Source organism: Hemicordylus capensis, chromosome 1 (assembly GCF_027244095.1).
Source record: "Hemicordylus capensis ecotype Gifberg chromosome 1, rHemCap1.1.pri, whole genome shotgun sequence".
Classification (NCBI taxonomy): domain Eukaryota; kingdom Metazoa; phylum Chordata; class Lepidosauria; order Squamata; family Cordylidae; genus Hemicordylus; species Hemicordylus capensis.
Window position 1 is genome coordinate 169,710,464 of NC_069657.1, and position 24,101 is coordinate 169,734,564.

General features: G+C 44.0%; 1 protein-coding gene across 8 annotated transcripts; it reads right to left on the reverse strand.

Moving 5' to 3' along the window:
• Positions 1-526: 526 nt before the first annotated feature.
• MAP3K19 (mitogen-activated protein kinase kinase kinase 19) lies at positions 527-22,771 on the reverse strand. 8 transcript variants are annotated; one of them, XM_053286277.1, is made up of 6 exons: positions 22,626-22,771; positions 11,099-11,168; positions 6,482-8,851; positions 5,870-5,998; positions 3,892-4,589; positions 527-1,086 (listed from the first exon to the last, which is right to left on the reverse strand). In XM_053286277.1, the coding sequence occupies exons 3-6, from the start codon at positions 8,789-8,791 to the stop codon at positions 1,023-1,025; spliced, it is 3,201 nt and encodes a 1,066-aa protein (XP_053142252.1). In that variant the 5' UTR covers positions 8,792-8,851; positions 11,099-11,168; positions 22,626-22,771; the 3' UTR covers positions 527-1,022. The 8 variants fall into 8 exon arrangements, with proteins under 8 accessions (XP_053142252.1, XP_053142253.1, XP_053142246.1 ...); XM_053286278.1 differs by lacking the exon at positions 22,626-22,771 and adding an exon at positions 14,138-14,440 and having other exon boundaries at positions 4,407-4,589; positions 6,482-8,822; XM_053286271.1 differs by lacking the exon at positions 22,626-22,771 and adding an exon at positions 14,138-14,440 and having other exon boundaries at positions 6,482-8,822.
• Between the last annotated feature and the right edge of the window lie 1,330 nt (positions 22,772-24,101).

Consider the following 24,101-nt stretch of genomic DNA (forward strand, 5'->3'; position numbering starts at 1 on the left):
TAAATGTTGTCTGACATGAGAATGATAGATTATCAGTAATGTCTTCTGCACTTGTATTTAATTAAGCGTATATGTTTCCTGTCATTCTTCAGTGATGGAGCTCAAGGCAGCATACACAGAAGTGCCTTACACTGATTCAGACCATTGCCCTCTAGATCAGGGGTTCCCAATCTGTGTGCCCCAGATGCTGCTGAACTCCAACTCCCATCATCTTCAGCCACAATAAATGGTAGCTGGGAATGATGGGAGTTGTAGTTCAGCAACATCTGGGGTACACAGATTGGGAACCCCTACTCTAGATCAGTATTATAAACTGACTGCTACCAGCTCTGCAAGGTTTCAGTCTGTTCCATTTCTACTGGGAGATACCTAGAATCTTCTGCATACAAAGATTTGCTCCACAACTAAGCTACAGCCTTTCCCAATTAGGGTGAGGAGTGTCACCCATCCAGGCACTGCCCAGACATAGACATGCTTAGTAGAACAAAATACATGATTTAAAGTAAGAAATAGACCAAACCAATCATTATAGGAGAAAATAAGTTCTTTTTAATAGTAGTTAGGGTCTGTTTGTCTTACATTTTTGTGAATATTTTGTTCTATAGAAACATCCTTGAGAAATTATGTAACTAAAATGTTTTGGGAACACCTGTCCTGTTTGATGCTTCCTCATATTAAATGTCTGTTTCTTTTTTATTTTTGCCAAGTCCAAACATCCCAAATAGATCCCATCCTTAACTTTCGCATGAAATCTATCATTCTTTCAACTATATATATTTCTCAGACAGGTGCAGCATAATCAGTTTGTTCATAGAAACTTAAGTAGTTGAAATCAACTTTTAAAAATTAAAAACACATAATTACAATTATGGGCATGTGCACACACACATGTTCCTTTTACATTTTCATACCATTAATCACACCATTCCTTGCATTTACAGTTAAATGCTGATTGAATTAATTTCATCTGACCTCTTGGATAAGTAGGAAATAGTCTTTGTTCTGCTGTGTTTTGATAGAGACTATGCAGACTTCATAAAAGGATGCTGTAACAATTGTAGAGCAGTGGGCCTCTCATACTGGTCCCTGTGTGAAGTATAATAAAGGGGGAGAGAGGTAGAATTTAATGATCCTCTTTTGGGCAAGTGGCTTTAACAGTCAGATGTTTAACACAATGAGCTTCATGTGTCCATATAGCCCTCACAAACTGCTTTCAGGCCACCAGCTAAAACTCCGAGGTCTGCCTCCAAATGGAAAATTGCAAGCCTTTTTTTTCCCTCACACACCCTTACAGAGTACTGTTCTTACAAGTGTACTCCTGCATATAAATTCCCTGTCCAAGAGAACAACTTGAGTCATCAGTTTTCATGGAGGAAAAATAACTGTCAAGCCTAATTATTAACAAATCAGTTGGATTAAACAACAGTAAGCCAACCAATTGGTAGTCCCAACCAATGCATGTGCTCTCTTAGATTCTCAAGACAATGGATATGCAGACTTGTCTCTAATATTATTAGTTGCTCTTCAAAATAGGTGGCTATAGGCCACCTCCTGCCTCAAAGGCAGGATGCCTCTGAGTACCAGTTTCAGGGGAGTAACAGCAGGAGAGGGCATGCCCTCAACTCCTGCCTGTAGACTTCCAGCGGCATCTGGTGGGCCACTGTGTGAAGCAGGATGCTGGACTAGATGGGCCTTGGGCCTGATCCAGCAGGGCTGTTCTTAAAATGAGTAGATAAGGCATAGAAGCAGATTCCTCCACTTCAAGGGAAGAAATAGAATAAAATATTGACATCATCCCCACCACAGGCCCTTAAACGTAAAGTTGTGCTGTCGAGTTGATGTTGACTCCTGGTGACCACAGAGCCATGTGGTTTTCTCTGGTAGAATATAGGAGGGTTTTACCATTGCCATATCCCACACAGTATGAGATGCTGCCTTTCAGCATCTTCCTGTATCACTGCTGCCCGATATAGGGGCTTCCCATAAACTGGGAAACATATGCACCAGCCATTTGTGGGCCAGCTACCATGATGGAGAATCATGAGGTGCCTGTGTCCTTTTGTGTCCATATGGAGCTGATCTTATTGGAGATGGAGTTCGAATGCATCGACCTTTTGCACCAACTATCCTAATGGCCACTAGGGGCATTGGGAGTAAAGATAGTGAGTGAGGTTCTCCCTAGCTGTTCTACCTGTCTCTACTCTATGATCCCCCTGATAGGATTCTTCAGATATTTCCTGTGAGAGTTAGAATCCCTTCCTTTCCTCTAAGCAAATGGAAACATCTCTCTCCCCCCCCCCCACCTATTATGTAGTTCTATAGATCAGAATTAGGTCTTTCCTATCCAAAGTGTACTTCACCAATAATAAATACTTAGTATTTAGTTCTACAAGAATCTCCATGTGTCTTCTCTAAATAGCTGCAACAACTAAACTCTGCATTCTACTATGTAACTGGAGTGGGTAGCTTCTTTAGTGCTCTGCTAATTAACTGGGGGATAAAAATTACCAACCCCCAACATATCTTTCCAATTAAGTGAATGTGGCTGTATATGTACACAGGTAATATTTGTGCACACAGTGTAGTGCTCACAAGAAATGGGAGATACTCTCTCTTTGTGCTCCAGATACTCTCTCTTTGAGCAATACTCTCTCTTTGTGCTTCTCTCTTTGTGCTCCAGAACTTTAACTTGGCCTGCTAAAGCACAGGGATTTTGATTCTGCACATGATGTATTAGCGTTTATATGTATATGTATACAAATGGATTGTAAGAGCCTGGTATTTCTTTTGACAGGTTTGACAGTTAAGGGGATCTCAGCTGGACACACTATACCAATTCCTAAAACTCTATTCCTAAAACTCTGCCCCACCTCCTCTTACCTACTAGTTTCTTGTGGAAGGAAGGGCTAAGCATAACCAATGTTAACGGGTTGCAGAAGAAAATGAATATGACCAAACTCCTGGCCTTATCCCACAGATACAGTATGAGAACTGAAGTGAATTTAAAGAAAGTGCAATTTTAAGCGGAAAACATGCTCAAGTATGTATTGTGCACGCACAGTTCAAATTAAACTATGTTTAATATGGCACAACTATATTACCAGTTATGGAGAACCATGAAAAGAACACTGGTTTCCCTCTGGTTTTCTGGCACCTGCCAGTATATTCTGGTGGGCAGCTACTGTGCTGCCAGCAAGTACGCTCAACAAACTTTTAAAAGTTTTGTTCTATTCACTGCATCCTGAAACGGGTTATGTAAAAGAATATGTTGGGGCGGGAAGTACTTAAGAGATCTCTGATGGATATGGAAATCCCTACATAAAGAAAGTTATGGGTTGGATTTAGACATGTCTTGCACAAGCATAAAGGCACTTAGGTGCCCCTGATGCCAGAAATTCATCCTTCTCTCTGCAGCTCCCCTGTAGTTCTGGAGAATCCCCACCTCCAAAAGTAGAGTGGAAGGTGTAGAGGTCTGCAGTGGAGCAGATGGGGCAGGTAAGCCCCATTGTATGAACAGGATTTCACTTGAGCTTCTCAGGATGCATTCTTTTCATTATTATTTCTAACAAACCTGTTGAGGAATTTGCCTCTTTTGCCTGTGGTGTTATGCAAGCATCCAGTACTTGTATGTGAGCTATTATTGATGCTTTGTTTATTTTAATTAATTATTGTGTTAAGGATTGAATTTGTTCTTTTAATTTCAATGGGACTTTCTCAAGTACATTTAGTCAGGATATCAGCCACTGTTTTTATTTGGTCATGATTTTTGATTTAGACAAAGGGGTGGGTGGGGAAGTAGTGTAGGAACTAGTCTAACTTGGAGACTTAATTCTCCAAGAAACAGATATGATGATTCAAGAGATGTCTCTTCCAACACTGAAAACTACTTACCTGGTTAAGCACATGTAGACAAAATCTGCTGCTGTACTTGAGCAATGACTGGGAAGTGAGGGCATAAGACCTCTGTGAGCCCCAATATAAAACATGGCTGCTATCCTATCCATAGAAGCCAATGGTGGTTTTCCTGTGGCCATCTCAAATAAAGTGCAGCCAATGCTCCAGATATCTGATTTTCTTCCATAACCAGATTCATTTATCACCTCTGGGGCCATCCAGTAAGGAGTGCCATGCACAGATTTGAGAGGTTCACTGTGTGTATCAGTCAGACTTGCACAAACTAAGCGCTTTGCACATCCAAAGTCTATGAGCTTGATAACACCATTGGGCATAAGCATAACGTTGTTGCCTTTAATATCTCTGTGGATCACACAGTTTTCATGCAAGTATGCAACCCCTTGGAGAATCTGCTTTGTATAGTTGCAGAAGACAACTTCTGGCAATGGCCCAAAACGATTAATAATACTAGAAATGGAGCCACCAGGGATGAACTCCATGAAGATGCTCACAATGTTATTTTCTAAACCAGTCCCCAGGTATCCCACAATGTTGATGTGCTTCAGTGTTTTCAAAATCTCGACTTCTTCTTGTAGTTTCTGGTATTCCTTTTCAGTTCCAACTTGATTACAGGTATCTAATGCTACTTGTTTCACAGCTATCAGTTGTCCTTGGCTTGTAAGTCCACAATATACCTATAAATCAAATAATAATTTCTAAATTGGCAGTGAAACAAAGAAAAGACATAAACCCGCCTTTTCAAAGATTTGATTTTAATATGGTATCCAGCTTACTTTATGTCCGCAATTAATTATTACCTGCTGGAGAAAGGCACATAACATTTATACCAGTTGATATCAGGAAAGTTACTCAAAGTAGTCCCACTGAAATAAACCTTACTTGTTCCTTTAATTTAAATGGGACTACTTTGAGTAATTTCCCTCATGTCAGCCACTGCATTTGGATATTAGCTCAGTAGTCTGTCTTTTAATCACTCAGAGTGTCTGGTGAGGAGGTGTGCCTTCCTCCGCTAAGGGTTGAAAGAAGTGTGTCCATTGGGACTGGAGTGCTGCATCATTAGGATTTGTGGTGTGGGGAGACAGTAGATCTCCTTATGCTCGATAAACAGTGTAGTATTGCCTCCCCCGCCCTCTGCAAAACCCCTCACCATTCTTGTCCGTCTTCTTTCACCTATAGTCATGCACAAGTTACAGAAGCATTGAGCTGAATGTGCAAGACTGTTGATGGGTGTAAAATTTGCTCCATCCCCAAACTGGCTCCCATTAATTTCTATGGAAGTAAAGCAGCTATAGTTGGGGATGTAGCCGCGGTCAGTATAAAATCTGGCACTGTTGAATTCAGGTCCAGTGAATTAACTGTGCTTTCTGCCTTAAGTACAGGCCAGGCTTCCTCCCCTGCCCCCCGCCCTTTCCCCCTTGCACATGGAGAAACCCTGCAGTCTTGTGTTTGAGTCCTGCCAAGGAGCTGTGTAAAACCCTGGGCTTTTTTTAAAAAGTAAGCCTGTTACATCATCATCATCATCTGTGTGGAGCCTGAATGCGGATGAACAATGTACTGACCAATAAGGGGGCAGCCCCGCAAACAGTGCATGGCAGTAGTCCAGTCTGAATGTCACCAAAGCATGAGTGAATGATGGCAGGTCAGAGCAGTTCCCAAGTGTGGAACTCTAAGCCTTCTTAGAGTTCCAAACGGTAAACCTTCTTTCACAACAGTGCACGTGCTAGAGGACCCAGGATGCATTGTGTGCCCTGACAGGGCCTTGAAGCATGCACACTTCATTAGTCAGGATGTCAGCCAATGTCTTTTGCTGCATACCTCCACATATATTTTTGCTGCAATTCTCAACAATTTTTTTAGAAATCCCCCAAACAGGGATACTGTGATTAGATAGTAGAAATGTATTTTAAAAAAGAAAAAAGAAAAAGAAAAGATATATACTCTCAATGCAACTTACTGTGCCATAGGCTCCTTTCCCAAGGATTTCACCTTTGGTCCATGTAACAGTTAACCTGTTTTCTGAAAATATACTTGTATTTAAAAATCTCTTTTCTTCACTGGATTCTAAGAAGGGTGGGCAGCAGTTCTGTAAAAGTTGACAGAATATCATTCAGAATATATTGAGAGAAGGAAATCATACAACTAGAAACCTTGGTAGTAACCACTGGTATATCATGTAGAAAATACAATATAAGCTTTGTAAAGCAACAGCTAAATGGAACCTCCATGTATATGGACAGTATATCTCTCTGAAGGCAAGGCAGGCAACAAATAGTGAAATACCATAACCTTCATGCCCTGCCTGACTGAGCTGGAAGGACATTGATCTGATGCAGCAAGGTAGCTCTTTCTTCCTGCCATTTTCAAATGGGACTGTGTGTGTGTGTGTGTGTGTGTGTGTGTGTGCTACCAGAGTTGTTTGCAGCTGAGAAGGGGCTTAGGCCTAGCTTAGCTTGTCCTGTTCATGTGCAACCTACTCTGAATACTGGTCCACCACCTGACCCTACACTGTGGCACTGCTACGACTAAGTGAACAACAGCCAGTCAAAAAGAATATATAAGTGCTTACCTTATTATTTGAATCCTTCACTGCACTGGATGCTTGATTGACAGTGCTTCCATTTTGTGTCTCCGTATCTCTACTCTTTACAACTGCTCTGGAACAGTTAGCACCTGTACCATCAAGAGAGAGCAATTCAGCCGCTAAGCAACAAAACAAGTCCTCTGTTATTTCTTCACTGTTTGTACAGCTCGAGATATTTTGATACGTTTGGAAAACTGGGCTTTTAGGATGGCAAGTCCACTTAGTTGATTCATTTGCTAAGGCAGTGTTTGCAGGCTGGAGGTTTTTGTTGAGAAGGTGGGATAATAAAGGGGATGCTTCCTGCCCACTTGGATAGCACAAAACTTGGTTTGCCTCCAGATCCACAAGGCAGGCAGTTGCTTTGGTTCTTGCTTGAATAAAGCATCTGCTTTTTCCTGGATTCCTGTGTTCATTTGCATCTCTTGCATTGCTTACGAAAGGAGCATATTCTGCATGATCTTTAAGCTCTGGCCAAAGCAATTCCTGGACATTTTTGGCAAATGCTTTATTAACAAAAGCATCACCCAAATCTGAAATGTGTTCCAGTGAGACTTCTTCAATTGTTGACAAGTTTGAATTAGAAATGACTTCATCTTCTACAACAGGCCATGTAAACTCAGGCAAAATTGGAGGTTGCTGAGCGTCATCCTCATTACATGGTGCCATGCTCTTTACAATCTCTGTTTGCCTGTCTGTGCTAGGAGTGATTGTACCTTTATCCTCCTCTGGACTGCTGTCTTTTAATTCCAGTGCCTCTTTTGGCATCACATCTTTCTGCCTCTGTTTAATACCAAGAAAATCCTTCTGTGGCTTAGAGTATGTCTTCTTCTGGGCATTTCTTACTCTGCTGCTTTTTTTCTCACTGAGACGGCTAGATTTGTGTTTCATCACTTTAAGTCTCCCAGTCCCTGCTGGAGCAGAATGCACATTCCTGCCACCCCTGTTCTCGAGTCCATCAGACTCGCGGACTTGGGAGTACACTGGAGTTCCAAACATTTCATAAATGCCAGGGCCTTTGTCATTTGGGTTTATTTCTTTAAACATGTCACTGTATTTCAAATCCATGAAGTCCATAGTGCACTGTGATTGGCTAACAGAAAAAGGAGCAATGCCTTTTCCTAAACTTACAGGACTTTTGGAAATACAAGGAAGCACCTGCTTTGGGGAGTGCTGACTGCTCTGGGCAAAATGGCTTTTCTCCTGCTGAAGGTGTCTCTTCTGAAGCTTTGAGGAAATCCCAGCCTCCTCACAAGACTGTCCTTGAGAGTGTGAAATGAGATTCTTGGTTTTCTTGGTTTGATGTTGGATGGAACTCTTGCCCAAAATGATGAAGTCTTGAGACATCTTGATGCATGTTTTAGCAGTTAATGCAGATTTAGTTCTGATGTTTGTTTCTTTATAGCTGTCATTCTTTTTGTGAGAAAATATGTTAAAACTGTGGCTTAAGTTAGGGGGGATGCCAGAAGGGATGCTCTTTCTTTGTGTAGGGTGCTTGAGAGCTTGAATCAGAGGTTCTTCAGACTCTCTTATTGCAGTGCGGATTATGGGAGCCAGTTCCGTTGCGTTGCTTTCAGTAACTTCAGGCACAGTGACATTTTCTGTCCTCCTTAAATTTACTGTTGTAGAAATACTGTTTCCTGGTCGTTCAATATCCATTAAAACATTAGGTATGGTGTGTATAAAGGAATTGTCTTCTATTACTTTGTTTTTCAAGCTTGAATCTAAACCAGCATTTCCAAGATCAATATTAATAACATTTTTTACATTGACATTATGATCTGGTTTTACCTCTGAGGACTCTTCTTCGTTTGCTAAACCATTTCCCCAGTTCTTGTCTTTGAAACTCTCTTGATGCCTTGAAGGGCTACACTCACACTGCCGTTTTGTCTGTATCATTTCGTTTTGGCTGACATTAGCATGAGGAGGATAAAGAACACAGTCTTTCCTCACAATATTCAAATTCTCAGAGGTTTCCAAAACTTGAGGTGTTCCTCCATTTTGGGTATTTGTTCCAGATTTATTGACTTTTAGCTGTACTTCTTGGCCTTTGAAACAACCAAAGGATATGCAGTAGTTATCCAGAGTGAATGAGTGTGGAACTCTGGGCACAGTGAAGCTATCAGACATAACAATGGCAATTTGATCCTTGGACTGCTTTGAATCTCTGTGCTTCAGATGATCTGACTGGAGCTCAATATGCTTTGCAGGAGTAGAATGAATGTTCAGAATACTTGAAAAATTATGGATATCAGTCTTTTTCTTGCCCTTGTCTTCTAGATGAGGAAGCTGCACCATTCTGATAGGGTGAAATGTCCTATCATCAGTGCTGATAGGATGGAATGGCAAAAAGTTAAGCTGGAAATTGCAGAAAACAACAATGAATCAAAGGACATCACCGGGACCACTCCCAAAACGAAAGGCAATTAGCAACCCCTGTTCACAGAGCATTCTGAATGGTTGCCATACATGTGTAACTCTATGTGAACTATTGTCTGAATAAGATTAGATAATAATCTTGTTACTGTAAGATTTATAAAAATGTTTCATGATTTAATATGCTGCAACAACTACTCTCTTTCAATATCCAGACTTTAAGAAAATTCAGTATAATCAACAACATGTATTGTATTTCCTGTGCCAATGCAACACTAAACAATGTTCACATTCTGGCTTGCTTAACAAGAACTTTCCTATTGTTAAGCAGATCATTTTAATCATCAGCAAATTACAAAGCAAATCATAGTATTCATACCGGTTAACAACAAATTGTTGAAGCCCATCATTTGATTTTTTTTTTTTTTAAGCCTCTATACAGGTTTCTAAGATTGTTCATGTTTTGCTCTTCCGTCAGGTTTGTAAATGTGCTTTAAGGATTGTATCTTTTCCAGAAAACAATTTGGTCAGAACTTTACATTGTGATTTGATCCGACTCTGCTATTCTGTGCTAGCCATCTGCCAGGTAGTCACTCTCCAATACACAGATGCTGTTGCCTTCTACCATTCCATATGTGTATTCACAATAAATACTTGTTTCCAGCTAAAGACTCGCGTGGTTTAATTACATCTTTAGATGCTACCCCCTTTTTTAAAAATGATGCTCATACTCACTGTCAGCTGCTTTTCAGTCTAACATATGTCAATGCATGCTATTTCATTTACAAATGGGGGTTATGCTGCTTTGACATCTGCCGCCGCATTGTTCATGTTTACCAAACATATGAAAAGTATACATAAATGTTTATTCTGGAACTTTAGTTACTTTGCTCTGTGTCCTTTTATTCTCGGTGTAAAGGAAACTCAGTTTATCTTCCTAGACATGGAGAAACTGAACACCTCTCACATCTCTAAAAAGTAATAGTATGCTATGCTTTAATCTCTTACAAATGCATGTTCAGGCTTTTAAAATAAGTTTATGCACATCATTATTTAGCCGTTATAACATGTAGAATTTCATTTCGCAGTAGAAAAGCTATTACATGTGTTAAATTTCTTAAGGGATATACACTTTCAATTTCGCATTCTGCCTGTTCTTCTCCACCTTGTCTTTCTCACTGTTATTCTCTGTCTCTCCTCTAAACTCATATCAACAATGTTATTTAACATGGGTTGGGTTCACATGATCATTTTTCGGGTCCTGGAAGTTAGCCAGGATTGGCAGGTGTGCCCAGCAGACAAACTGGTTTTACTGCAGTGCCTTGTCCACATGATCCCCATTAACAGCTCTAGGGGAGTGGATTGTAACAGCCCCTGTCCTCCAGGGACCCTGATGGAATCCCAGCAGCCCCTGCACCATCCTTGCTCTGCCCTCACCCTGGAAAGCCTTCAGCATGTCACCACACACACGCCCAGTGCCAGAAGGGGCAGCCATAGGGCTCCGTCCATGCTCGGGCACACTCAGCAATCTCTGGAGAGCCTTGGAACTAATTGGCAAGCCCGTAGAGGTGGGGGAGCATTCTGAGTAAGCAACAGGCACTGTAAGACACAGGGCACTTGGCCAGGTTGCTACCCGGGTGAACTGTGATTCACCACAGCAGTGGGTAGGAAGCAAGCTGAGGGGGAAGGGGCTGTCCAGGATTAGACTGACAGGTGGGCTGTGCAATCAGACAATACCACCTGAACCCCAATGTCGGGTTATTTATTGGTTTATAAGTTATTTAATGTTGGAAGTGAAGGACTCTGTGCTGGCTCATGCCTCAGTGTAAGATTAGTGAGTCAAAGGGTTAGAGGGGTCAAGACATTGGTCATTCCTCCTCTCTACTGCTCTGACACTATCCCTTTGATATGTAGATTGCTACTCTCAGGGACTTCCTTCCTTCCTTCATCCTCCTTTCCCCTTGCAAAACACATGCTCCTCTTTCCTTCCACCATGTGTGCAGAGATGCAGAAACCATCCCTCTGCATCCAGCTAGCTAGATCAATCAGAGATCCTCTCTCTCCACTTTCCTATCTAGAATGGAGTTCTCCAATAAAGACTCCTTATATTGATTTGAAACTATGAACTGGCTCCAAGTATCTTTTACTCTCAGCATACACGAATGCCTAGGCAGACTCCGCTGTGTTGTGCCTCAGTGCACTCTGTTGTAATAGAAGAGTATCTCTTACCAGAGAGAATTCCCAACATTTAACGCATTTTTATACTGTCCTATATGCAAGTCCCTGGGTGGTTCACAGTCTAAAAACAACAATTAAGATATTAACACAAAACAATTTAAAATACAGTTAAAGTTCTAAAAACAGAGAACATTTAAGACTATAAACCAAAAGCCTGACTAAACGGGTATGTTTTCAAGTCCTTATTAAAAACATCCAGAGAAGGGGAGGCTCTAATTTTGTTAGGAAACACATTCTAAAGTCCCAGGGCAACCCTTGTAAAGGCCCAGTTTTGAGTTGCCACCAACTGAGCTGGTAGGAACCTCACCAGACCTCCTCTGATTATCTTAATAGGCGGCAGGGTTCATTAAGAAGGCATTTTCTTAAATACCCAAGCCATTCAGGGCTTTATAGGTAATAACCAGCACTTTGTATTCCATCAGGAAACTTATTGGCAGCCAGTGTAGTTCTTTTTAAACAGGTGTAATATGGTCTCTTTGGGTAATCCCAGAGACCAACCTGGATGCTGCATTCTGTACCAGCTGCAGTTTCTGGACTATGTACAAAAGAAGCCCAACATAGAGCACATTGCAATAGTCAAGTCTGGATGTTACCAGCATATATATACCACTGAGCCACTTCAGGAAGTGCTGTATAGAAATTGAATGAATTAATATTCACCACTATTTTAAGGTCATTTATCTCCAGAAATAGACGTAGCTGGTGTATCAGCTGAAGCTGATAGAAATCTCTCCTGGCCACTTCCTCAATCTGAGAAACCTGGGAGAGGTTTGGGTTCATTAACTCCCAGACTATATGCCTGCTCTTTCCGGGGGAGTGTAACCCCGTGCAGGGCAGGCAAATCAAAGTCACTTCCTAAGTTCTGACCTCCCACAATAAGTATCTTGATCTTGCTGGGATTCAGCTTCAGTTTGTTCTCCCTCATCCAGCCTATTACCAACTCCAGGCAGACATTTAGGGAAGTTAGGCCCTTGATGAAGTTTACATAGAGAAATAGATTTGGGTGTCATCAGTATATTGATAACACCCTGCACCAAATCTCCATGTGATTTCTCCCAGCAGTTTCACATGTAGAAGTTTAAAAGCATTGGAAATAGAATGGAGCCCTGTGGGACCCCATGCAGTACTGCTCATTTTGAAGAGCAACAATCTCCAAGTGACACCATCTGGAACCTATTTAAGAGGTAGGAGTGGAATCACTGCAAAGCAGTGCCTCCCATTCCCAACCCCTTCAGGCATTCCAGGAGGATACCATTGGCAATGATATCAAAATCTGCTGAGAGATCCAAAAGCATCAACAGGGTCACATTCCCCCTGCTGATTCCTAATTGGAGATCATCCAACATCTCAACCCCATAGGCCGCCACAAAGCCAGTTTGAAATGGGTCCATATAGTCTGCTTCTTGGGTCTATGGGTCCAGATAGACTGCCTGGAACTGAGATTAGGTGAATCCATGGACCCAAGGATATCCTGTACATCACCTTCCCCAGTGTCTGCCACCATACTGGAGGCACTGTTTGTGTTTATGGTGGACAGGTGAGGGCAGGAAAAGGCCTTTGCCTGTACCCAGCCACGATGAGTGTTACAGCTGATGGGTGAGGGGATGGCACCACCACCACTGTGGGCCCTTTGCTCTCCAGTTGGCTAAGTATGGAGCAGTATGCCCACACATAGATTTCCCCCTCCTCATCAATTTGACATATCACTCTACTCCAGCACCAATCTATTGGTCTTTTGACTGATTTGTGCCATCCACATTGCCTTGCATAGGGAGTACAATTTTTGGAGGAAGCTTCTTCAGCCCTTGACTTCCACTGGTAAAAGACAGAAACAAAAAGGGAAGTCCCTTCCAAACAAGGGCAGCCTTGGGGAAGTAGAATCCAGGGGCCATCTGTTCAACCCTTCCCATTCCCATGTCTCCCTGTCCCAGAGTGGTCAGGTCTCCCTGCTGGCACCTGTCAGTGGAGTGTGGGGTGTTGCTGGCCATGGCATGTTGTGCTGTTGATTCAAGAGGCGGGAGTGTGGATGTTCGGGGCAGGTGTGGATAATGTGTTGTGTTGCTTGGCAGAGTGGAGTGGAAGGTGTTCTGGCTGCTTGGCCATGGAGTATGGACAGGAGGCTAGAGCATCAGCAGCTAGAGCTCTGGGTGCGGCCACTTATGGTGGGTATGCAGGTGAAGAGTACAGAGTGTGCAGCCAACCAGGACAGGTAGGAGGCTGTATCAGTGTATCCTTGTTAGGGCATTTAAGAGGATGCTTATCTGAGATCTGATCCTAGATCAAATATCCAGTTTAACTGCAGTGACTTAGCTGAGATTATCACCACAAACAGATTCACTCGGTCACACCAAAATCGGCCAATACTATTTAACTGGGATTAACATGATCATGTAAATGTGGCCATGGTAGAAACAACTTCTAGGAAGAATTCTTATATTCAACTCTGCTGTAAACTAAGCTTATTATCCCCATAATCCTTTTACTTTAAATTCTTGATTGAATCTACGTTGTGTAGAATATTGGATCACCGAAAAGACAACATTCATGGCTTTTCAAATTGCATGCTCTCCACAGTCACATGCGACTCCACAGTCACATTCACATTTTTCAGCTGTTACAGCAACAATCCTTTCTTTTTATGCCAACAATGTACTTTGTAGCTCTTTTCTTGGGCTCAAGTTTGGAGCTCATTACATGATTAGTTCTGAGCTTGTAGTCTGCCAATGTTGTTTACAATGTTACACATGTAAATTAGTAAATTACTAATTCCTAAATTAGTGCTAAATGTATTCTAAATGGTGGTAGAAGAACCACTGAAACATCATTACTTGGACTAGTTACATTTATATTTGCAATTCGAATGTCAAATCTGCAGTTGATAGAATGTACATTCAGTTTTTAAAAATGACTGCCAAACTTTCTCTCAAATAGGAAAATGAGAATCCAAGGCAGAGATCATTGATCTATTTAGCTCAGTAGTGCCTATCTTGAAAGGTAGTTGTTCTCTATAGTGCCAGCTAGCAAACCTACCTAGTGGCAGTACCTTTAACAACTTCAACTCCATATGCCATGGGAGGCACTTGGGATCCTAGACATGCCAAGTATGTCTCTCTACCACCGAGCTGTTGCCCTGCTTTGCATGATAGGAAGATTTCTTTTTTTCATCCATTTCTGTGAAGAGAAGAAATTAGGCAGCTCCCTGTTCCCTCCAAACGACCTCTTCTACAAAATACTATAAGCCCTTTCTTTTACTAATATTGTGACAAATACCTTAAGAAAAAGGAAGAATTTGGAACTTTCAAGCAGACGTTTTAAAAACCTAGGATTAAGTACAAAAGAAAAACAGAATTAAGCTTTTCTTTACTTACAAAAATTGTTGCAGTCGTCTGCCTGGGTTAATTACATCAACTGTATCTGGGGAATCATCCACACTGTTTACAGATGACAGACGTTTCCCCCACATATGGTGATCAACCACACAAAGACCTCTCTAATTACTATGGTTACACAGAACTGTGTGTCCGCCCCTTTCTACAGCAAAGCCAGTAACCTACAATGTCTTTTAATAATATGATTACAGGTGGTTACTGTGATTGTCTTTTGGCATACATCATTTTTGAAAAGATTAAAATATGTCACGGCGACAAAAAAGTACTTATTTTCTGTGGCCATATCTGTAAAGTTCTGTCCAATAGAGTTGTTCAGGGTGTGATTAAATGGCCTGGTAAAGGTGGGGTACTGGATATGGGCAAGACAACTTGAAGCTGAATGCTGCAAAACAGAAATAATGGTAGTCAGCAAGTCATGTGACTCAGGGTGTTTGCACTCCCATCATAGATGGCATTTGAGCCTCACGTCGGTAGCCTTGGAGTGCCTCTGGATTTGCAGGTTCACCTGAAACCCTGGTTATGTTTTCAGAAAATACCTTCCACCACCTCCAGACCTCTCTGTTTGTTTGTTTGTTTGTTTATCTATTTGTTTGTTTGTTTACTACATTTTTATACTGCCTTTCTGCCTTGACAAAGGCACCCAAAGTGGTTTACAATATTAAAAGAAGCCAATTACAGAATGTTAATAAAACGTTTTCTCAGGCTGTGGGTCTTTTCAGGAGCTGAGGACAAGAGCTCCCTGGCCTGGGTGCCTCCTTTCATGCCTTCCTCTCAGGGCACACAGGTCTTTCTGTACTCCTGGGAAGGAGCGGGGGTGTCCCAACAGTCCTCACAGGTCTCTATTGGGGGTGGGGCGATGTTATGCGCATCCTTTCATGCCTTCCTCTCAGGGCACCGACCAGACAACCGGAATGTAATTTGTCCAGTTGTCTGTTGACAACTGGATGTAATTTATATCTGCATGCTGTAATATGTTAAATATGCTTTTTTAAAAAAGTTAAATGAATAAATGAATAATCCCCGCATGCTTCATATGGGGCTTCCCTTATCAACTGTTTGAAAGAGTCAATTAATTCAGAAGATGGAGACCTCACGCTTGACAGAGACAGGCTGCCTGAAGCACATTACACACATTTTCTGATACTTGCATTGGCTCCCGGTTTTTTCCAAACAGGTACTAATGGCACCGCGGGGAAGTAACTTGCCTAGGGAGCAAGAGGTTGCAGGCTCGAATCCCCGCTGAAACACCGATATCAGGCAGCAGTGATATAGGAAGATACTGAAAGGCATCATCTTATACTGCATGGGAGATGGCAATGGTAAACCCCTCCTGTATTCTACCAAGAAAACCACATGGCACGGTGGTTACCAGGAGTCAACACTGACTCGACAGCACAACTTTACTTACTATTCAAGGGGTTGGTGATAATCTATAAAGTCGTAAATGGTGTAGATCCATCCATGGGCATCTAGAGGGGCAGGCAAGAGAGGGCAATTGCCTCCCTCCTGGATTGAACTACTTCTGGTTGAATTCAATGGGGCATATTCCCAGGGTGGGGGGTATAAACTTGCTGGTTTTGCCCCCACCCAAAGTCCTTTGGACACCTATGCATAGATCCAGTGCAGTGGCAGCCCTCTGCGGGGGGGGGGGAGGTACCTTTAAAAGTAAATTAATTCAGTGCTTACCTCCACGGCGGCAGCACCTGAATGCTGTTTGGAGGGGAAGCGCCTCCGCCACTCACCTGGCCGCTGGCAGGGGCTCAGCTTCATGGAAGCCAGGTGAGTGTTGGGGGCAATTCCCCACTGTAGGGGCTGCTGGGTGGCACGTTGCAGCTCCGAACAGCATTCAGGTGCTGCAGCAGTGGAGGTGAGCACCAAATTAATTTACTCTTAAAGGTGCCTCCCGCTGCCCTCCTGGAGGCGTGTTCATGGGCTGCCACTGATCCAATATACCTTAGATACTACCTTCTCTAAGAAGAGTACTCTGTTCATGGTACTATTTGTGAGTCAAAAACAGCCAGTAAAGACATGAAGAGGTGTGATCTCTATAATTGACCCCCAGTTGCGCAACTTTCCCCACTACAGACTTGCCCGAGTCTGAGTACTAGTGCTGTAAGACCTACCAGTATGAGCTGGCCATGAAGGCTCACTGTTAAGCCAGGAAAATATGGGGATATTTCAGTGTGTTTAACTGAACTTTATCCTTTTGTTTCTGGAGCCCTTCCCCTGTCCAGGATAGGGGGAGGGGGTTCTCTTAAGTATTTACTAGTTCTCACTAGTGTAAACTAGTGCTTATTATCCAGAAAGAATGCAAAACTAATGTTGTAACTTTATGTTGTCACTTGAATGTTGCAGGTCCACCACCTCTGCAGGCACCCCTTGTCCCTCTATACAAGAGCAGCTTGGTGCAAGCCTAAGGGCAAGAGCACACGGGTTCTTGTCCTTGTGGCTCTCAGCCGTGTGGGGAACAGCCTTTGGACCTGAAGAGTCAGGGGGACAAAGAAGTGCAGCAAAGACCTGCAAGTTATTCCGACATGGCTTCATGCCACAGGGTATCTGAAGAGCGAAACTGCTTCGCAGCAGATTTGTAGATGTTTAATTCGGGGGATTAAATGGACCATTCCTCTGCTCCTCTCTGCAATCTCTGCAGATCTTTTTCCTGTGTATATTCCCACAGCTTGCTCCAGGTTTTTTCTCCAACCAATCACATCCCAGAGGAGGAGGCAAGAGACCTTTCTGTTGTTGTTAGTTTGACAGTTAGTTACAGAAGACCAGCAAGACAAGTTGCCAAGCAGCCGGATCAAACAACAGAATGCTTAACCCGAACCTGCCGAATCTGACCCAGATCTTTGCTGATTTTTATAATGAACTTGCCTTTGTGACTGCCTTCATCACCTCATATTCCCACCCCCACCCCCAGACCATTTAACATAAGAGCATAAGAACAGCCCTGCTGGATCAGGCCCAAGGCCCATCTAGTCCAGCATCCTGTTTCGCACAGTGGCCCACCAGATGCCACTGGAAGCCACAGACAGGAGTTGAGGGCGTGCCCTCTCTCCTGCCATTACTCCCCTGCAACTGGTACTCAGAGGCACCCTGCCCTTGATGCTGGAGGTGGCCCACAGCCCTCCGACTAGTAGCCATTGATAGACCTCTTCTCCATGAAGTCATCCAAACCCCTCTTAAAGCCATCCAGGTTGTTGGCTGTCACCTCATCCTGTGGCAGAGAGTTCCACAAGTGGATCACACGTTGTGTGAAAAAGTACTTCCGTTTATTGGTCCTAGACCTCCTGGCAATCAATTTCATGGGATGACCTCTGGTTCTAGTGTTGTGTGAGAGGGAAAAGAATCTCTCTCTCTCCACTTTCTCCACACCATGCATGATTTTATAGACCTCTATCATGTCTCCCCGCAGACGTCTTTTTTCTAAACTAAAAAGCCCCAGGTGTTGTTAAGAGGCTATGGAAGTTTAAAGTAGAACTCATTGCTTTCTCTCTCTGATGAAGAAAAATGCAGCCTCATGGAATCAGCTCAGACACAAAGGGCTCAGGTTAAATTGGCTTCCAGGCATCCTCCAACAACATCTGCATATGTAAAGCCTATGTTCCTATGGTGACCAGTGTGAGTTTTGAAAAAAGCCAAATTACTGGCAATGGCCCCTCCACACATTGTGGGATAAGTGGCAGGGCATACCAGAAAACTCTGTTTAAAAAAAAAAAATGCTGCTGCAAATAGAGGATTTTTTTTACCCCGGACATAATTCAGGCCAAGCTAGAAGGCACAGCAGTAATTGGGGAGAAAGCAGAATTGGGTAATTCTGGTGGCAGGCCATACGCTTGACTTGGTCGTTAGGTCAGCAGTGGACAGTGGTGCGCCATGAATAGTCCAGGAGGCCTTAATGCCATTGTCATGGATGCAGGGCCATTCCTAGGAGGGTGCGGGGTTGGGGGCGAGTGGCACTCCCCTTCAACTGCATTCCTCCTTCACAGCTCCTTGGCCTCACCGCTGCCCTGCTGGCTACTCAGGGACTCAGAATGGTCTGTGACAAGTGAACACTGGGCTTCATGTCGCTCTCCTCTGCCTACTAGCTCCTTTGCCTTCAGAACCATTGGCCTTGGTCCATGGCCTCTGCATCTTCTTCCTTCACCAGCCTCTGCTGGGCTTCCACAATATATTGGCATGCCTGGCTATCTCAAGGCAGTTCAAGAGGGTGGGACCCTCCAGCACTGTCCTTAGTCTCCTTGGCGTCAAGAGTTTCTTCCTGGTCGGGGTTGCCTCTCTAGGTAGCCCTGGATAGATAACAGCCCAGCGGAGGAACAGGGCAGCTCAGAACAAATCCTCAACATGAACTGTTGCAATCGGGTCTGCTGTGTGACCGCTCTGATTCTCCTCTTCTTGCTGCTAGCTAGGAGTGCTTTGCAGAGCCATGGTAACCAAGGTGGATGTGAGACTTGGGCTAGATGAAGTGGGCAAGGCAGGGAATCCTTTACCTTGTGAGTGCTTGGGTTTACAATTCATTCTTCCTTGTAGCTGGAAGCGGCAGGTGAGGGCGGATTCTCAATTCCTTTCCTCTCCATCCACAGTGGGAAGGTAGTGGGGTCTGGAGAGAGTGTGTGCATGTGCCTGCAGGCTGCATGCCTCCTCTCCAAGTTGCAGCTGCTCTCTCTGGGCTCCAGCTGTGAGAAAAGCAGTCATGGCTCCAATGGTGGGAACTGGGCCTGGTGGCCAGTTGAGGAGAGAGAGTAGGCTGCTCGCTTGGTCAGTGAGGAGCCTATCCGAGCATGGGGCCTTTTTGAGCACGGGGCTGAGGGCAATTGCCCTGGCCGCCCTGCCCAAAGGAAGATCCTGCATGGATGGATCACTATCGGTTAAAGATTGGGCTGAGAGTAGACCCAATACGCCTTGCAGGAATGGGGGACAATTAGGATGGGTCGCCCTCAGAGGCTTATGGACCCTAATGGATTCCTGATGGTTCATGGAGATTTTGCAGCTGAGAGCATGGATGATCTTGTTGTCACCCTGTATGAGGACATAGGTTGGGTTATTGACATGGTCGCAACTAGGCATTCTCTCCCAACCCTCTGAGTCCAAGCAACTCCCTAGTAAACAGGTGAGTTGTGGACAGTGAAGCAGACTGGTCGATGGCTTGAGCATCGCTGGCAGAAAACTCAGAATGAATGTGACTGAACACAGGTTAGAGCCCATATTAGAGCCTGTTCTATGGTGAAGAAATCCTACTTTTCCACCACCATCGCATTTGCTCAATGTTGTCCAGAAGAGCTTTTTTGAATAGTTCTGGGCCTCCTATGTGAGGACCCCAAAGACCATCAAACAGAACCCTCAGCAGCCTCCTGCGATCAATTTGTTATATTTTGCCAATAAAATCACCCATATCCATTCTGACTTGGATGCTAAGGCTTTTGTGGCACCAGAACTGGATGTTACCAATGTACCTTCTATTCTTGTTATATTGGGTGGTTTTCAGACTGTGTTGCCTGAGGAGGTGGGCAGGATGATTGGAATGCTGAGGCCTGAGGCCTACCATGTGCATGCTTGACCCTTGCCCTTCGTGGTTGGTGAAGGCTGCTAGGGAGAGACTGGGTCCATGGGTAGCGGGGGTGGAGAATACCTCTCTAAAGCAGGGACTGGTGCCTTCTCAACTGAAGGAGGCAGTCATTTGGCCCCTCCTTAAAAAGCCCTCATTCGACCATGATGATTTAAATAACTTTCGACCAGTTTCTAAGCTTCCCTTCTTGGGCAAGGTGTTGGAGTGGCGTCTCAGTTCCAGGATGCCCTGGATGAATCTGATTACTTAGTTCCTTTCCAGTCTGGCTTCAAGTCTGGATACAGAAAAGAAAATTGCCTAGGTATCCCTGGTGGGTGACCTATGCTGAGAGATAGACAGAGGGAGTGTGACTCTGTTGATTCTCCTGGACCTCTCAGTGGCTTTTGATACCATCGACCATGGTATTCTTCTGGGTCATCTCTCCAGGTTGGGACTTGGGGGGCAAGGTTATACGGTGGCTCAGCTCCTACCTGGAGGGTCTTACACAGAAAGTGGTGCTGGGGGATGCCTGCTACACCCCTTGACCTTTGGCCTATGGGGTGCCACAAGGATCTCTTCTGTCGCCTATGGTGTTTAACATCTATATGAAACCTCTGGGAGAGATCATCCATGGGTGTGGGCTGCAGTGCCATCAGTATGCTGATGACACACAGCTCTACCTATATTTTAAGTCAGCAGACACCAGGGAGGCAGTGGATGCTCTGAAGTGGGATTTGGAGGCTGTTCTGGACTGGATGGGGGCAAACAAGCTGAAACTTCATCCATATAGGATGGAAAGCTCTGGGTTGGTAAAGCGATGATCCGAGTAATTAGGTAAATCTGGTCTTGGATGGGCTCACACACTCCCTCTGAAAGACAAAGTCTGCAACTTAGAGGTGTTTCTGGACCTGACACTGTCCTTGGAGGCACAAGTGGCGTGCAGAGGTGCTTTTTACCAGCTGTGGCTTGTAAAATTTGGATCTTACCTCAGCCACTCATGCTTTGGTAAAATCCAGATTGGACTATTGCAATGCACTCGACATGGGGCTGCCCTTGAAGACAGTTTAAAAACTTCAGCTGGTCCAGAATGCTGCTGCAATTTGCTTCATGATTATCACACCCAGCTTGATTGGTTACCAGTCCACTTTGGAGCTAGATTCAAGGTGCTGGTCTGGACCTTTAAAGTCTGGATATCTGCCCAACCGGACAATATTGAGCTAGATGGCCCAAGGGTTTGACCCAGTAGACAGCAGCCTTGGGGAAGGGCTGTAGCTCAGAGGCAGAGCACCACCTTGGCATGCAGAAGGTCCCAGTTTCAATCCCTGGCAGCATCTCCAGGTAGGGCTGGGAGAGACTCCTGCTGCTGCCGGTCAGAGTAGAGAGGGACCAAGGGCCTGACTCTGTGGAGAGGACAGTGGTCTTGTGCGAGCAAGCATGACTTAAGTATGACTCTTAGCTAAGCAGGTTCTTCCCTGGTTGCATAGGAATGGGAGACTAGAAGTGTGAGCACTGTAAGAGATTCCCCTTAGGGGATAATGGGGCTGTTCTGGGAAGAGCATCTAGGTTCCAAGTTCCCTCCCTGGCAGCATCTCCAAGATAGGGCTAAGAGAGATGCTGCTGCCAGTCTGTGAAGACAATACTGAGCTAGATGGACCAATGGTCTGACTCAGTATATGGCAGCTTCCTATGTTCCTGTGTTGGAACTTTAAAGCCTTTAAAGCTCTTTGGGCCAAATTACCTGTCGGACCACATTAGCTCATATGAACCTGTCAGGGTCCTCTGCTCAATATCTCAAGCCCTGCCACTAAACAGAGATTTGGTTGGCGGGGACTAGAAATAGGGCATTTTGGTTGTGAGTGACTCTTCAGCTTTGGAACACCCTCCCCAAAGAGCTTCACCATGCTCCTTTCCTCAGTGGTTTGTTGTTTTTTTTAAACACAGTTAAAAACACATCTTTTAAAAGAAGCTTTTGAATGTTTTATCTGCTGCTTATATCTGGTAAGTTCTTTAGTTTTTATAGTTTCCAGTTTTTTGCTTTTTATTAATAACTTTTAATTTGAAACTTTAAAAAAATTTAATTTAAAATGTAGTTTTAGCTTGGTCTTTAACTTGTTTAACTTTATTAATCTTTTATTTTACATTGTATCTATTTTATTAATGTTGTGAGCCATCCCGAGCAGTAGTGTACTGGTGGGGCGGGGTAGAAATATTTTAAATAAATAAACTTGTGCTGGCAAAATATTCTTGCATATGTATATGTCTACCTACTCTCTACATGCACTCATATCAAGGCCAGGGGTGCAGATCCTTTCCTAAGCAACCGAGGAGTCCCCCGCCTTGTACTGAACTCCCCTCCTGTCAAACCTATTACTCCATATCTCTCCCCCAAACAAGACTCTCCCCCGCCCCTGACATTTAAGTGAGGAGTTGTTCCTTAAACTTTCTTCTGTCTGCATCCCTAGATGACTATATTACAGCCACATGCTCCTCAAATGTATCATCTTTGTGATCAATGGAGCTTCATCAATGGGCAACAGAAAATAAAATCAAAATGAGATGAGATCGTGCTGAGGTTATATCTTACCTAGGATCTGCTTTTTCCAACAGAGTAGATCTGAGAGGTAACAAAGCCTCATGAAAGATCACAGTTGCTCAGATTTATAGGACTGCAGCAGAATCAAAGTTGTTTTGAACTTGATTGCAGGGCCCGCTGTATTCTTGCAGCTGAAGAAATCCCCCCCCCCCCGCATAAACCCTTTGGGTGACTAGAGCTACATTCAGAACGTTTAGTTTACAGGCTGTCACCAAGGCGACTCTCCTCTGGGCATTTTGTATGGTGAATTACCAATCAAGCAGACGCAGCTGGCTGGAAAAGCAAAGGCAACACCTACATTTCCAACTGCTCTGCTGCACTAGGACAAAGCCCTCTGAAAATGGGAGCCAAAATAAATTAAACTGCAGGTATATAGTGCACTGCACATGTCCTGTTTTGTTCCTTCAATAACCCCGTGAAGGAGGTGTCTTCTCTATTATTAGAATAAAATTATTATTAGAATAGAATGTATTATACATATGGAATCAATGCTCTAAGTAGATAATCAAAGGCCAGTGAGCCTATGGCTCAGCCGGGATCTAATTGAAACACCTCAACTGAAGTGATAAACTTGTGTCTGGGCTGTAGCTTTTGAGACTGCAGGTGAGAGCTCAAATGATCAAATGTTCCTTCAGGAAGTTTTTCACACAGGGTTTTAAAGCCCATTAGCTTGCAACTCCTCCGGAATGGAGGGTGTACGTTCACATATTGGCCAGATTTACAGTACCCTGAAGTCCCTGTGAGCGACCGGGAAGCACTTCACAAATAATCTGGATTTTTCACTGCACATTAGATTGCAGCCTGATTTATATCCGGGGTAAAAAAAAATTGTGTTGGGTTTTGGGGATAAGTTTGAGGTCACAGAAAACCCGCAGTAAAGCCTGCTGTGTGGAGAACTCGTCTCCCATGCAAACAAACCAAAAACCACCACCAACAAAAACCATTTTACATAGATTACTAACTAGGGATGTTCACGGAACTGGTGGTTCTGCCAGTTCAAAGGCGGCAGGAGTGTCTCTTTAAGAGTAGGGGAGGGTGCACTTATCCCTCCCGCCGCTTTCCCCCCACCGGCGTCCGCACTTTGCAAAGCCGATCAGGGCAGCAACATACCTCCCAGCCGCCCCGTTGCCCTTGTCTTCTAGATATGACCGGAAGTTGCCGTTTTCTGGTCATATCCTGGAGACAAGGGCAGTGGGGCGGCAGGGAGGTATGCTGCCTCCCCAACTGGCTTTACAAAGTATGGACGCTGGAGGGGGGGACGCGGCGGGAGGGGTAAGTGCACCCTCCCCCGCTCTTAAAGAGAGACCCCTGCCTCCTTCGAGCCTTCCTGCCGCAGTTCTGTGCACATCCCTATTACTAACATGTCAAGGGGTTGATCTCTAATCTAGCCTTTTCAGTTTTCTCCAGTATCTAGTTTTCAGGGTTTTTCTCTCTCCCTTTTTGTGTGAAAACATTCAATTGCAATTC